The sequence below is a fragment of the Apostichopus japonicus genome, chromosome 1, assembly GCF_037975245.1.
Source record: "Apostichopus japonicus isolate 1M-3 chromosome 1, ASM3797524v1, whole genome shotgun sequence".
NCBI lineage: Eukaryota > Metazoa > Echinodermata > Holothuroidea > Aspidochirotida > Stichopodidae > Apostichopus > Apostichopus japonicus.
The window spans coordinates 14,937,932-14,954,816 of NC_092561.1; the positions used below are offsets into that span (position 1 = coordinate 14,937,932).

Here is a 16,885-nt window from a genome sequence, read left to right on the forward strand (position 1 = left end):
AGACTTTAAAAAAAAAGTGGCTAGACAGAATATCGTCATTTTATACTTTTAATTCAGGGATTAATAGTCCAATATGCCAGTCAAAAAACTGCCCAAAGGCACTAAATTGGGACGATTACAACTATGCCCTCCAGGCAGGTTAAAGGAAATTTCCCCGTAAAATTGTAAAAATTCCTAAATGGAGTATAATTTTAGAATCAACTGGTTAAAAAAGCAGGTTGATAGTTACATATTTTTAACTTAAGATTTTGCTTTACAATATACAATAAAACAATAATTCATGGGAACATTCCACTAACTATGGAAATAAGAAAACAAAAAACCTGTTAAAAGTTTAAAAACTGTATTAAAACTGTCTTTATTTATTTTCTTGGATACATTTAAGAAATATAAACAAAAAATAGTACAAAAGCTAAATTTGTTTGCTTGGGTTTTATTTATGGTATCTTAGGTCTAAATAATGGTTATTTACCTAAACTACAAAAATAAATTAAATGTAAAGTTTTAGTTATGAAATATTCCAAAAATTAAAGTTGCAATTCCGGTGCCGACGATTTGACATGCAAACTCTATAAATGTGGTCAAGTTTACCAGAAATTTCTAATTTGACCATAACTAATTTATTTTGTGTCCTAAAAATTTAAGGATTGAAACATTTATTTTTATAGTTTTATTTAGTTTTAATTTAGTTTTTATTTAGATTCATACCTTTAAGTGAAACCCATGTGCAGCAGTTGCTGCAAATATAATAATAACCAGAACCAATTATGACAGGGCAAGTTCGTTTATCATACAGATATCGATATAAAGAATATTAAAATGTAAAACTAAAATTGTACTTCAAGAAAAAATAATGGCAAAGGCCACTTGGAAAGTGACCAACAATGAACGGATGCTGGCATAGGCCACTTGGAATGTGACCGACAATGGACGGATACTGGCAGAGGCCATTTGGAAAGTGACCGACAATGGACGGATACTGGCATAGGCCAATTGGAAAGTGACCGACACTGGACGAATACTGGAAAAGGCCACTTGGAAAGTGACCGACAATGAACGGATTACAATTGACGGATAACAGATTACACTCAACTTATGTACAGAGAAGGCAAGTTCCTAAATAAAAAATAATGTATATTAACAACTGGAATATTTTTATATAGTGTCCTAAAAATCTAAGGCTTGAAACATTTATTGTTATGTTTTAATTTAAATTCATACTTTTAAGTGAAACCCATGTGCAGCAGTTGTAGCAAATATAATAATAACCCGAACCAATTATGACAGGGCAAGTTCTTTATTATACAGATATTGGTATAGCGAAATTTAAAATATTAAACTAAATTGTACTTAAAGAAAAAATAATGGCAAAGACCACTTGGAAAGTGACCAACAATGAACGGATGCTGGCATAGGCGACTTGGAAAGTGACCGACAATGGACGGATACTGGCAAAGGCCACTTGGAAAGTGACCGACAATGGACAAATACTGGAAAAGGTCATTTGGCCAAGCCCTTCTTCCAAACTCCAGCCTCTTGTCACCCCAACATTTTTTATACTCCCAACCTCTCCACCTACCCTTCAGGGTTTTCATTTCTGCTGCTTATTCCCAACCCCATCTCTTACCAGCCCACACCATTCTGACACTCATTTCTCATAATTGAACCATTTTTGGAAACTGACTGACCCGACAATGGATGGATTACAATTCAGAATTGTACCAAACTAAGTTATAATACCGGTAGTACTGGTGTTTAAATAAACAAAACAATTGTTTACATGACACAACATCAAAATGAAAATACAGCAAACAAATAAACACTTGCAACACCACTCTAAAAAGCTACTTAGGAGAAATTAATTTAATGTTAGATGCCAAGCTACGCAATGGTGCCTTTACTGACGTAGCAGGAATCACTCCATATAAAAAGGCAGCTAAGAATTCACAGAATTGATGAAGTGCCAAAGCATAATGCACATTAAATGTGTAATGTGCTTTAAATAATCTATCCACTTGTTACTTGTTCCTGCAGGAATTGGAATTCTATCCGCCAAAAATAAAGAACTGTGACGGATTTTGGGCAGGTCCGAGTGAAAGTATGTACAGTTGTACATACTTTCCATCTATTCCGGCAGCGGTAGCATCAATGCTGGTGTCAAGCTAGAAAGAAATGACAAAAAAATATGTATATTTTACTCCATACTATTAAATTAACATCTGAACATTAGGCAAACTGCCAATCTAAATATTCCATGAGACTTCCAGTTTATTCATACGAGAATAAAATTTTACATAAACTAAACTTCTTACATGATCTCCCTAGAATGTCACTAAAAATTCACAAACCTTTGACAGACAACTTTACAAAATTTGGTTATTACAAACCCTGGACAGACTGGCAGAGTGTACCTTCAGTATCAATAATTGTACATCTCAGACACCTGAAGGGTTCATAAGTCAACCGTTTTTCCATCTCTATCTTTGTTATTCCTTACTAAAAATGGCATATATATTGGTTGGCTTTACATTTAAAAATATTATGTCACTTTACTACAATAGTGACCACAATGGGCATTCTCCCCCAAACACCCCTATTAAATTCCCTTTTTGCCGGTTTTCCGCCTTGGTCCACATTCTTGTCAGTATCGCTGCCAATCAGACAGTGCTGAATAAATTATTCCTGCTTTACATTGCCATAATAAGTGTTTTTTCCTACTCTATACAAGTCACTTCCATTGAGCCATGATGATTATAGAGCCAGTGCCTATACCATTCAGTAGCGCCAATGGAAAAGAGCCATAAGACCCAGTGGATATGATGCTAACCTTAATATACACCAGACAAACTTTTTTCCACATAACAAGCCAATTTTTGTTTAGCCAAGCAAATTTTGTAAAACCAAAACTTTTCCACTAAACGCAGGGGTGTTTATATAGCATTGAGCAAGGGAATAAACAGTATATTGTCATAAAATACTCACAGGTTTGTTCTGAAGGAAGTACAACAGTGCCCCTGCTCTGCTAGTGGACTGCTGCTTCTGCTTTAACATAGTCACTGACCTGTGCAGTATATATATAAATGTATATAAAGCACACATATCCTCTGAAAAGAAAATTGAGTTTGAAGTTTTAAACATAACCTCCAAGGCATAGTATGTGGCTAATTAAATGCAATAAATCATAGAACAAGTAAATGTGAACAAATGGCACATTCCATAAATAACCTTTTTGAATATAATCCAGATAAGTTATACATCCAAATAAATAATTCTGTATTTTCACAAACTATAAAGTTATTGATATATTGATTTTTTAAAGTTATGGTTCATTGAATTTTGGATGACAATCTGCTCAAATTAAATTGTGTCATATTTCTAATCGTAAACAGGAAAAAATGTTTATAGTACTTTAAGTGCTTGATTTCAAAGAATATTCACAGAAAATTTAACTATGATGTTTATTATTGCCTATATGGTAATAAGAAAAAATAAGAACAATTAAGTTTTCGGTCTTAATTTTAAACCTTTATCTATCAAGCGGCCACAATTTGCCCAAATTGAGAAAAAGAATAAAATTTAGAACTTTCCAGCCTCTTACCAAGGGGTAATGCCCAAAACGTTATTGATTGGTTAGCTAGAAAAGGCATACAAAGAAAACTTTGAAATATGATAGCTATACTAATTTAACTTACTACTATCAGTTTCCTCAAAAGCATCAATCATATTTGCGATAGCTGGTGAGGTTTTCTTTCTCACTTCTATGATGCGTTCTCTATATCCATCCCACTTTGTGATGAAGTTATCCCTGGATTCGGCAAACATTAATCGAAACTCCTCATTTATCTGAAAGAAATGTAAACATTTTATTACTGCAAATCAGAATGCTAGGAGATTTTTCTAGTATCACAATTATGAAACTTACTACATCAAATCTGAATTTTGCTTCTTCAGTTATCTTTTGACTGAAAAGAAGGTTATGATTATTAGAAATGCTTGATATAGCACATTATACGTAAACCGGTCTCAATGCCCTTTACAATGGAAAAATGCGAAGCTAGCCTACAGATAACATACTTAACTGGCTGCAAAGCACATCTACCTGCAATAAAGCTACTGAAAAATCGCTGGCACAGGATTCAAACCTGCGACCTTCAGCATCTCAGTCTGGTGCTCTACCAACTGAGCTAACCCGTAAAAGGGCCAGCGGCCTGTCATGGACGATTTGATTACCCACGCCCCACTGGCTTGAATTAGCCAATAATGTCCAACACTCCTATTTTAGATGGGTATGGAAATGTGTTATTATTTTTGTTTGCTACTAATAGATGTGTTAGGCATTTATCTGAAACATATTCAAAGAAAAAGAAAGCATTTTCAGTACTTTTCTTTTAAATTACAATTAAAGAAGTGAAAAATCTAGTATTTCTCCATTGACTGTAATGATAAGTGACCCCACGAAGTGACCAAGTAGAAACCATACTGAGCCCTATAGCACCAGTGCCTAACGGCCGGGTATATAGCCCATGCCTTTTCACTTAGGCTAAGTAAACTTGTATGCGCAGCCTGCAGGGTAGGAATAAATTTTCTTCAAAAAAAAAAAAAAATCATTTATTAAGGACTAACGTTAGGGGCATAACGTTAGGCTAAGCCTTTTTTTTTCGTTTTAACCGGTACCTATTAATTTCAGTTGGCACACTCTGAATAGGCTTGCCTACTTTAGTAATAATTAGTAAAATATCACTAGGCCTAGGCCAACACTAAATAACTCGTAACCAGTGACACAATAGACGTACATGTACGACAGTCTGACAGTACAGTGTATACCGGGCCATAGTATAACTATACTAGGCTATAGCCAACTGTACTACTACTGTACTAGGCATAGCATTGTTCATGTTAACGCTATGACTGCGTATGAGTATGAATCGATTAAAAACGGCCTTTTTTAATATTACCTTCGAGCAATGATATTACTTCTTCTGCATATCCTTTACCTGCCAAACACGTTCTCAATGTTTCTGCCATTCTTATACCCTCGTGGAAAGCTTAAAAAGGTTAGTTTTTACACATAAAACGAAGCGTAAATTCTCTCGGTATTCAAGGTAAGTTCAGCTAAGATGGCGAGTCGATTCAACGTTCGTACGTACCTACGTACGCGGCCGGGCATATGTAGATTAGAATACGTCATTAATTTGGACAGACCGGATTGGTTTAACTGTTCAGTCTTCGCATGGACTGAAATTAAAATGAGCACGTGACAAAATACAATGATTTTATTGGGTATTGCATTCAGTCTATTGTAGGCTGAATTTCGTTCGGAAACAATTCCAGTCTTAGCGTCTGGAAATCGGTCTTATGGACTGAAATAAATTTCAGTCGAACCTTAGACTGAATTTTTCAGTCTACAAATTTAAGAGAGTATAGACTACAAACAGAGACGTGAGGTGTGTTTCTATTATTCCAACAGTCGTCAAAAGTATTTGCTACAATATAACCATTTGATGTGCGCACACTAATGCAGTGCCATTTGTTACTTTTAATATATTTCACGAAGATGAGAAATGCATCAGCGATGTACCTTGCTATCCTACGGAGCAATTAGTAGTATCTAGGCGCGTTCATTAATCCTCGAACCTTATAAAGACGACAGGGCATTCTGAATTCGGCCATGTCGTCAAATTCAGTTTTAATACCCTAGCTTTAGAATAGCTAGCGGGAACGTTATAAGTACAAGTGTGTTGTACACTGAACTAACAACAAGGAAGCAAACACTTATACTCAGTATTGTTACAATACTGTAGTCTGACGCATAGACGTCGCCAGGAATTGAAAAGTGGGGGGGGGGCAGCAGAATTTTAAACGAGACACTCCTTACAGGGGTACTATTTTTGGCATTTTTTGCACTTAACGGGGCGCCATGATGTAAAAAGAAAGGTTTACCCAAAATGCCTCCTACGTTGCAGGAAATAAACGACAGTATTGTATTACGTAGCAGACAAACTTTCAGGGGAAAGGTTGAGAACGATCGCTTAGCTTCATTCAACCTGCAATGAGGGCTTTGATGATATTTCCTGCTTTTAGTTGAATTTTATTTTCCAGGGTTAAAACATCGGTGAAGTCACAAACTGATTATAGCTTTACTTTTGGATATCAGACGTTGATACTTGTTGACCTCATGTGACCTTTGACCTCTTAACTACCAATATTGTTCTTGTACTCACCCAGCTGGATCTACATACCAAGTATGAAGTTCAACAAAGATGTACTGTTTTAAGTTATCGTGTTTAAAAGATTTTCATAATTTGTACCTGGGTCTGTTCATGTTAAAGCGCCCAAATTAGCATAAATGGCATTTGGAGCATTGTGACAAAATAATTAGAGATTCTAGAGATACAAATATTATCCCCATGGAGAGAGTCCACCTAGCTGTACCTACCATAGCATAGACAATTTCCTGAGATATGCATATGGTATGCTATACTCCCAGAAGTGCCGAAATGTGGACGGAAAATGTTGCCGTTTTCCAACTGCACAACTTGTACTTTGATCTATTCTCAACTCCAAAAGAGGATTACTCCAAATTTTGTCATGATTGAACTTTGTGGCTATAGGTTCCCTCTCATAAATATTTCAGAAAATTTCATCGATGAATTTGCGAATTATTGCGAAACTGGACCAGTGTTTCGGACATCACTTTTTCCGTCCACATTTATACACCAATTTATGAGTGGCATAGTTTGGGGTTAAATAACAAATGTTGAAAGTGGTGTGCCTTTTCAATACTGTCATAGTTGTATCAAATAAAATATATATCAGATGCATGTCCATTCAGCCACATTTTACTACACAATGAAGTTAAACAACATGCAAAATGTTTCCGTCCACATTTTGGTGATGTCCGAAACGTCATGAAGCAACTAATATATGAAGTATGTTAAAACCCACAAGACTGTTTTGTTACTCTAATTAAAGCATAAGTACTCCCCCAACTACAGTATGTACATGACACATTTCCACTCATCCGTTTTGATTTTATAACCATTTCAATTTTTCCGTCCATGTGTGTGATGTCCGAAACACCAGTGATGTCCGAAACAAGTTTTAATTAATATTGCTTTATGTTGCTTGAAAAAAAGACACAATAGATGAACTTCATATATTATGACAAGTTCTATTGTTACAAACATACATACTGCACTACTCAAAACTTTATCCATCTTTACCAAATATTATAGCAAAATAACCTTAAAAGTATGTTTCGGACATCACCATGTGTTTCGGACATCACTTTTGTGAATCCAACATATTGTTAAACAGCATTAGTTTCAACTGAATGATTCAATTGGTTGATTTCAGTGTGCTAGAATACACTAAGATCCTACAACAGAATGCTTCTTAACTTTTGGTGTCATTTGACCAACATGTATTCATCTTTTGATGACTTGTGACAAGTCTAAAATGATATTCTACATATTTGGGTATGAATGTTACTGGGAACATCAAATTACTTGGATTTTGCTAGAACTGACATCATTAACACTACAATTTTCCATCATTTAGTACTGAAGAAGTAAAAAAAAACGTTTAGTGAATTTTTTTCTGACATAACATGTATCAGGATACCATCACAGTATACAGTACATTAGAAAGTAATGCTGTAATTGTCTGCTATAGCTTGAATCAAGCTATATGTCACAACCATATAAATCCTAGGCTAGAAGAACTACATCAAAGGGCACGTGGGTACCATGCATGGACTGTCATGTGATGTGTTTCAGCTTCCATGGCGGTACCAATTTGATATTTCCCAATATCATATTGATAATTGTAAAGTTAATTACACACAATTGGAATAGGCCTAGACGAGTTTTGTAGCACAATAGCTCATGTTTCTATCACATCGGTCTACAGCATATTATGTCAACGTCACTTTGAAAAACTGAACACCGTTCAATGTCGTCTGTCGCTCTATATGATATGGACTCAGTGTGCATCTATAACACCCTATGTCAGAGCAGTTTAACTGTTGATGGGAACTTGATGGTTGTCAAGAAAAGCTACCAGTATTTTGGGAAGATGTTAGCTAAGTAGTAGGACTGTGGAACGTGTCTGGTGATCTAACCTATAAATGTTGGTCAACGACTATAACTATAATGTTAAGGTACACACATTGCTAGGTAACTGTGTGTTGTCTGCTGCTCTAAGCCCAAATATACATTTACTGTACTAGTTAGTAAATAACAATGGGCAATGTGGAGATTAATGCAGTATATCAGATTATTAGTACCACCCTGGAACACATTACAGCACATGACCCTCTGACTGGTACACGGATTTACTGTGTGATGAAACCTCCAGGTTTACTCGATGGTGTCAACAGTATTAATATACACAGAGTGGTGCATCATGCATGCATGACCATGTTTTCATTCCGAGTTGCTTCACTGAGACTTCAGATCTTTAGTGATATGTATACAGATATTTATCATGATGAAACTTAAGGATAAAGCTGAACAATTTGCTGAGCTGCTGTATACCATAACATCTAAGCCTTATACTTAAATGTAAGTTTAAAGCATAAGCTTAAATAATAACAATCTTACAAAGTAAATCATTTAATTCATATGTGACAAGGAGTATTTGTACAAACCATGAATATATACTTGTTTTTCACATCATAATAGCCAAGGCATAATGATGAATCTCAATAAAGAAGGATATTTAAACTACAGTACTTATAGTACTACTAGTATAGGCTACTACTGTTGCTTAATAGCTGGGCCAGTGGAAGCAATCTTCAACATTGGCAGATCCAGCTCAAAGGTGCATGGGGAGGGGGTGGGAGCGGGTGGGTACCATTTGAAGGGGTGCAAAATAGTTGTTATTGCTGACATTACAAAATAGGACCAAGCATTCTAGTGGAGTTTAGGTTATGATACCTCCCTTCTGAAAATTGTTTAAAGATGAACGATAGTGATTTTTCAGCATCGACGAAAAAATACGATTTTATTCAAGAGTATTCTAGTTGGTTTCCATATTACACATGTGAAAATTCAAGTCAATCCGATGTTGGGAAAGGCTTAAAAAAAATTCCTAAACTCGTTGATTTTTTAAACAAAAATTGGGCTTTTCGCGAAAAGCAATATGATGATCACGTGATCTACAGTGACATGTGACGTCATTATGATGATAACAAAGTGACGGCTCGGCGTAGTGTAGTTCAGCAGTGTGCACTTAGTGTGTAAGTTTAGTTGCAACCTACTCTATATTGGACTCGACAAACAACCTAAACCACTAGCAAAATGCCAAGAAATTGCGTTGTAGGGGGATGCAACAGAACGAATGTGGACTCTACACTAAGTTTTTTTTTTCAATTTTCCAAGCGGAAAAAGTAGTGAGGGATATCGGAAACTCTGGATACGATTTGTGAGGCCAGAACCAGGAAAGACTTCATCGCACCAGGAGTTTCTCATGGCAAGAATGTGAAAGTTTTTTCTGCCCACTTCACAGAAGATGATTGGGACCCTAAATATTTGATGCAGAAAAAGTTGAATGTGTCAGGAAAATTCAGACCGCTGTTAAAGACCACTGCAGTGCCAACAAAGCTGGCGAAGAAAAACACGGATTCGCCTATGAAGAAAAGACGTCGTCTTTCCATCATTGTGTGGCAAGGTCACTAAAGTAAAAAAAGTTTGAAAGATTGATGCTTTTATGCCGCATTATATATAGATATCCCGATGAATGCAACAGTAAGTGTTGGAACTGGAAGACATGTCAGGCGTGAACAACCTAATGACTATGTGAGGAGATAATCCACGTGCAAATTTCAATTGGGGCATGGACGTCGCTTAGGCAGAGTTTTTTTTGGGCAGAGATGTGTTCATACCCTCCAAACCACTTTAAATGTAATACGAATAGGAAATGTGTGTATATGCCAGTGGCGGCGGAACCGGGGGGGGGGGGCTTGAAAAAGTTGAGGGGGCAAATGCTTGATAAGCCCCCCAATATTTACCAAGGCTCCGAAACGTGCATCTGCCCATTTTTCAATGCATACTTGTCGATCTGTCCGATGCACACGTATACTATATAGGTGTAATAATTTAAGTAAAAGCTGGGGGGGGGACCCTCGGCCCGTCCCCTGGCTATAGACCACATAGTCAGTCCAACCGTGTCTTCACGCCCCGTGAAAAGTTGAAGCAGTGAGTGTGAGTACCGGTAAGCGCAACACAACTTCGTCTTAAGCCAATGACTTGCCTCATTTCAGCCAGTTCTCCAACATCCCCTTATACTACACTAAAGAACGTCTTTGCGAGTACACTACGGGTAATAGCTACTCTCTTAAAACACCATCGAATATACAAATTACAATGTTTTTACAGACTTTTGCGTGCAATCTGAGAAATTGCAGGCTTGAGACCAATATTTTAGGGCTAGTTATTCGCAGCATAAAACACTCGGGAAGTGCCGTTTCCGGCCACCTGGGGGTTTGAAAAACCCAAAATTTTATTGTAAGCTCCGCGCCAACCCATGGTGGCGCTCCGCTTAGATAGTCTCCACACATTAGCCCCCCCCCTCCCCCAATAATGTTTCCGTTCCGCCGCGCCTGGTGTATGCTCGAGCGAAACAAAACATCGTGTAAGTATTACTTACTATAGCGCACACTGTCACTAATGTTTGCACAGTGGGAAAGTACCGTTTGCGGACCTACGTGAAGTTGTGCTAGATACGACTCCTCCTGAAGCCCAAACCACGATGCATGCATGTGAATAAACGCAATAGGTATTGCATGTAGTGAGAAAATTGTTCGAGCTAGACTAACTACTCGATTGAGTTTAAATGCGGTCAGTGGCGTAGGAAGGTACTTTTGAGTGGGGGGGCTGAAGACTGATGGCCGGCCTGGGGGAGGGGTCTAAGGGGAGGGGGTGTCCCCCTCCCCTATGGAATTTTTTGCATTTCCAGGTGGCCTCAGATGCAATTTGGTGCAATATAGCACACTTCAACACCCACTCCATTTTTGTAAACTTAATTTTGTATTTTCACCTGGCCTTAGATGCAATTTGGTGCTCCAAATGAGATTTTTTTTCTCATTTGGAAATGAAAAAGGGGTTTTCTGACTTGCGAACCGGGGGGGCGGAATGATACTTCCGCCCCTCCACATTTTTCACTGGGGGGGCTGGCGCCCCCCCCCCCAGCCCCCCCGGTTCCTACGCCCTTGAATGCGGTTGTATTTCAAGCTCAATGAAACCTTTCTGTTGGATTTAATGACGCACGGAACAAGGAACATTTATGTTTTACAGTAGGCCTAGTGCATACAAGCGAATCTACTTTGTTTAGAACTTTGGATTTTCTTTCGGATGTTATACTAATCTACGTTTGAGACTATCATCACTATTGTTATTGTGCCAGTTTGACTGGTAAGTGAGCACATTCATACATCACTCTGTATAAAACCCGCCAAAAACGTGATCTTGAGATTTACGTTACTTTGGGTCAGCTTGCGAGTTACCTCTTCAGATATTGGGAAATCGTTGCGAAATTGCCGCAAATTTCGTAAAAAAAACCTTGTAAACACGTGGTGAAGAAATCAAGAAACACCATGATATTCATTATCTATTTGTGTCTTGAACATTACGCCGGAAAATGTAACTAAATTAACAGTTAAGCTGACACGAAATGCACGCACAGCTCCGTACTGAACAGTGCACAAACAGAAAAGATCATCACAGTGACGTCATTCACTGACATGAGGGCTGTTCAAGGTCGTTGCAGTGTTTGCAAATTCCTAAATTACGGGGACGAAAAAACGATGTTATAATTCCCTTTTTTATAACTTTCCGGTGTGCTATTTGAAAAATTAAAAAAATATGTTGCTTGGTAACATATAAACTACATTATATATGAAAATGAGAGATTTTTTTTCTGTCACTATCGTTCTACTTTAAATAGTAATAAAGTATTTGCTACAATATCACCATTTGATGTGCGCACACTAATGCAGTGCCATTTGTTACTTTTAATATATTTCACGAAGATGAGATGTATAAAACCCGCCAAAAACGTGATCTTGAGATTTACGTTACTTTGGGTCAGCTTGCGAGTTACCTCTTCAGATATTGGGAAATCGTTGCGAAATTGCCGCAAATTTCGTAAAAAAAACCTTGTAAACACGTGGTGAAGAAATCAAGAAACACCATGATATTCATTATCTATTTGTGTCTTGAACATTACGCCGGAAAATGTAACTAAATTAACAGTTAAGCTGACACGAAATGCACGCACAGCTCCGTACTGAACAGTGCACAAACAGAAAAGATCATCACAGTGACGTCATTCACTGACATGAGGGCTGTTCAAGGTCGTTGCAGTGTTTGCAAATTCCTAAATTACGGGGACGAAAAAACGATGTTATAATTCCCTTTTTTATAACTTTCCGGTGTGCTATTTGAAAAATTAAAAAAATATGTTGCTTGGTAACATATAAACTACATTATATATGAAAATGAGAGATTTTTTTTTTTGTCACTATCGTTCTACTTTAAATAGTAGACTCAATGATACTAGCTACAACAGGTGGGTGCCAAATTAGCTATGTAGGGATGTCTCCTGTGTACATCTGTATATTTATTAAATGGTAAATATTTGCTGTTTGTTTCAATTATTGCAGACTTCATCTAGGTAATGATGGAAATGTGGAAACCGTAAAGATAAAAAGAATTCTATAACCCTTTTGGGGAAAATTTCTTTGCAGTCAATAATAATACCATTTTCTGCAAAATAATGTATAAGTTGATGTCTGGGAAGTGTTGGTGAACGCTTGCCAATGCAAATGGTATGCTGGACAGGTAACGAATGTGGCGAAGCAGAGATTAACTTTATGCAAATGGTGATCAATGAATGGTCACTATGTGGAGTGTTATGGAGTGTTTGCGCAGTGGTTAACGCCGGTGCCTTTCAATCATAAGGTCCCGAGTTTGTGTCACTCCAAGATTAATGTATGTCGTCCAGTTACAGAGTTGTTGACAATTGACAATTCATAATCATGGTCGTTAAAAATGAATCTAAGAGACTGACTTCGGTCAGCTTGCAGCTTTGATAAGCCAATGATGGCTTCTTCGCGAGTTCCTGCTTGCAGGAAGATCTAAACTAAATGTGTGTATTCTGGATATGTATGAATTGAGTATGTAGTAAACAGTGAAAATTCATTAACATTAAATGGGGTTATCATTTACACCAAGCCTTCAGATTTTCACTTATCTCCTATCTTTTCACCTATCGGCTCTGTCCAGATGTTCAATTTGAAATATGTGCCTCAGGGCATTTGTTTTCCCAAGAATTTACAGTGCCATTATTTTTCAGTACACCTTGTTGATTTCCCAGTCTATGGTGTTTTAATAAACTGCATTCCCTCAAAAATTCATAATATCTAGTGTAAATCTGCTAAGTACTGTACTGTCTGACTGTTGTGTCTATATTGAAGCAGACTTTTGTTGCTTGAACAGGTTTGAATAGCAAAAATATTACTTCATATTGTTGTTACCTGCTGAAATATGTATTATTGTTATGCAGCTTTGTGAACATTTTTCCAAGGTGATGTCCGAAACACTCAGTGATGTCCGAAACGCTCATAAAATAACTTGTAATAAACACTGAGGATTTGAACTATAATAAGTTGAAAACTGTCATTATACCTTGTAGGTAGCTTGTCAACAACAAAGACCCCTTTGTTACAAATTTAACTTTTGATATGATATGCGTTGTGTAGAAAACATTACAGTGATGTCCTAATACAGTTGTGGTGATGTCCGAAACATAGTCCAAGACAGTCTAATGCAAATCTATAAAGCAAGTGTTTGCATTTTTCATTATTTCAAATGAATTTGATGCTGTTTGTTATCATCACATATCGTGATGTACTGATATATATTGCTAAGTATTAACAAGCATGGCCTTCGTTTAATAATTGTCTTGTTGATCACTTGGATCACTTGTATCCCTTTTCTTTGTTTTGAACTTGGAACCTAGGAAGGGTCCATAGATCTCTTTTGGTACAGGTAACAACTTACTAAAATGCTTTTCTATTCATTATTGCCATGAAATGAACATCATATGGTTTATTACTAAATATTAGGTATAATATATTAGGTAAACCATTGGTGGGTGATGTCCGAAACAAGATCATTTTGGAGGGGTGATGTCCGAAACAAGAGTCAAGAAAAAAAAAATTCTGAGAGGATATGACCCAGAATTTTCAGCTTTTGGTTAATATATGTGCTTATGTTGTGGTTTAATTTTATGGTATAATTGTTACTATTAATTTCAATTTTGTTCTTTAAAGAAAAACTTTTATAACTTTATTTCAGGAAAAATGGAATATTTTCTAACGATACTCGAATATTTTTTAAAAAACATCATCGATATCATTGAAAACTTGTCTTACAATAGCAAATTTTGTGTTAATAAAGAAAATAAAAACAGAATTCCCAAATGTAGCAGCAATGGAATGACACACCACCATTAAAAAAAGAACAAATTTTGGAAAATTTATAGATTGTCACACTTTCAACCATCTTGAATATAATTTCCAGAATAGTTTAAGCTCTGGTCAATTCTGATTCATAAATTGCAGATATTAGTTATGTTATTTACTTAGAATAGAAGTTCTTTACTGTAATTTGAAAATTTGGTACCTCAGGCAACCAAATTGGGCGCTTTAACGTGAACAGACCCACCTTCAAGTGAAGGAACAGAGTTCTTACACTCTTACACAGATACAGTAAGACAAGTTGCAATTTACATCGAAGCTTACAATCACTGGATAGTAAACCAGGACAGGCCCAATGCATCAATTGTAGCGATTGGCTGTATCTAAGTGATTGTTACGTTTGGAAGCAACCTACATCATAACATACGGAAGACCAATAACAAAAACAACCAGTTGCATCAAACTATTAGCCAACTGGAGAGATTAACATGCATTTTTATACGTTTAACGCTTTTCTTACCGAACGACTGCTGATAAGCCAAAACAAAATCAGCAACTTTATATTCTTCAAGCTCCCTCAGAGCCTTTTCAAGTTCGGTCACATCATCTTTGAGTATTTTCTGCATCTCTGTTAACTCGTCAAGAAGTTCCCTTTGCGGACAATTACTGGTAGCTATCCTACCTTTTGTAGAACGGCTACACTCAAAATAAACGCACAGGTTGTCACAGTTTTGCTGGGTAAGTTGTTTTGCTAAAGATATTTTAAATTGACCAAAGGTCATATGCTGATCGTCACCAGGATCCATAGCTTCAGCTGTAAGGTGACAAAACATACAAGTATGGTATTAAAAGAGATTTATATAGTTGATAAATATACCTCCAAATTAGGACGACATAAAGTGTAAACGCTGTTTGGGATTTGCACAGCACAGCTCTGTGTGCAAGTGTCGCTTTTATGAGATTTTTAGTTTTCATCCGTTTTCATTGAGGCATTGATTATACTTTACAGAAAATGAAAACGTATGAGATCGAACAAACCCTAGTCCGTCCTAATCCCCAATCCGTCCGTCCACTGCATTCTGTCATATTTGTCATCTCAACAATCCTAGTACTTTAATGCGACTTTTAATACTCTATCAAGTTCAGAGCCATATAGACCAACTTCGCACCAAAGGGAGGCCCCTTGTATCAGAAAACAAAAGCTAATATTGTGAGATACTTTAAATCACACCTCGGCAAACTGTTACACTTGCATGTAGGATTTAGTCAGGAATGTGAACCGTTTTCAGCAGGGTATATCAAAGACTGGTATTGGTATGTAAAGTGCTGGATCCAACCTTATCGTACATTTCTTATCTACTAAACGCTGATAAATTTATTATTATCAAAACCTGTGCAAGCTAATTAATAACCCGATAAATTCATTTACTTAGACGAGAAAAACAAGTTCATATGTTTCTTGAAGAACATTAATATCATGTTAGTCTGGTGCAACGTGGATTAAGGTTTCGAAATGTAAGGATGTACTCTATGATATCGTTTACCAGGAAGTGAATATTACATAAACTAACATTGGATTTGTATACTAGTAGTGAGCACTTCTACGAAATTTCGCTTAGTCGTCATAGAGTTAGTCACCTTTACATGCATAGGCAGACTGTATCGTGTCCAGTACGAAAGTTGTCTTATGTTTTTAAAATTATAGAACAAAATGGGAGGGGGGAGGTGGTGATTGAATGACCAACCACCCAAGGATTAAAGTCTGAAAATTCATGAAACATTGGAAAACAACTGGAGTCATTTTGTAAAGTGTAGTACAGACAGACGGAGACTAACAAAAGACAGCAATAAAAACTATTTACAAGTTGATCTTACCTTCTATGTTGAAATGATGTTTCCTTCAGAGCTGACTGGACCAATCTTCAGAATATTGTTGACTAGATGCATAGTTTGAGCTGTAAGGAGATCAACAGCACGTACCGCATTTTACAAGGACAGTTTGAAGCTGAGTGTTACTGTGTGTCTGATTGTCTGAAGAGCACAACATTTTGCACCAAGGTCACCTTCATGCTCAAGTGTGAAGTAGATATAAACCAAACAGACTACTTTTAGACACCTAATTTTTTATATTTTTTATATATAGGCAGACCTCTGCTTAGGGATTAATAACAATATCATTAAATTCAGACAAACTTGTTGCTCTGACATATTGATGGAACTTAGAAAATAATAGCCCAAACACGCTCAAAGATATATTGATTCAATGCAATTTCTTAACTTTGGTTTACCCGAAAGCTTTTTTACGGCTTGGTGGTGATGGTTATGCACTATAATATTTTCTCCTTTTAAATCGGTTCCTTAGTGAGATTCGAACGTGTAACCGGTTATCAAAGCCCCGATGTT

General features: G+C 36.7%; 1 protein-coding gene and 1 long non-coding RNA gene across 3 annotated transcripts in view; both read right to left on the reverse strand.

Moving 5' to 3' along the window:
* The window catches only part of LOC139968701 (interferon-induced very large GTPase 1-like), a 28,628-nt gene that overhangs the window by 7,089 nt on the left and 4,654 nt on the right, over positions 1-16,885 (reverse strand). For both annotated transcript variants that reach the window (XM_071973002.1, XM_071973010.1), the window contains exons 2-3: positions 16,358-16,437; positions 15,003-15,296 (exon numbers count right to left, since the gene is read on the reverse strand). In XM_071973002.1, the coding sequence (XP_071829103.1) occupies positions 15,003-15,288 (286 nt within the window). In that variant the 5' untranslated portion in view covers positions 15,289-15,296; positions 16,358-16,437. The remainder of the gene's footprint in view (positions 1-15,002; positions 15,297-16,357; positions 16,438-16,885) is intronic.
* On the reverse strand, positions 656-5,404 carry LOC139968713 (uncharacterized). Its single transcript, XR_011793528.1, has 4 exons — positions 4,956-5,404; positions 3,693-3,843; positions 2,983-3,104; positions 656-2,162 (listed from the first exon to the last, which is right to left on the reverse strand). It is a non-coding gene; the product is annotated as an uncharacterized lncRNA (long non-coding RNA).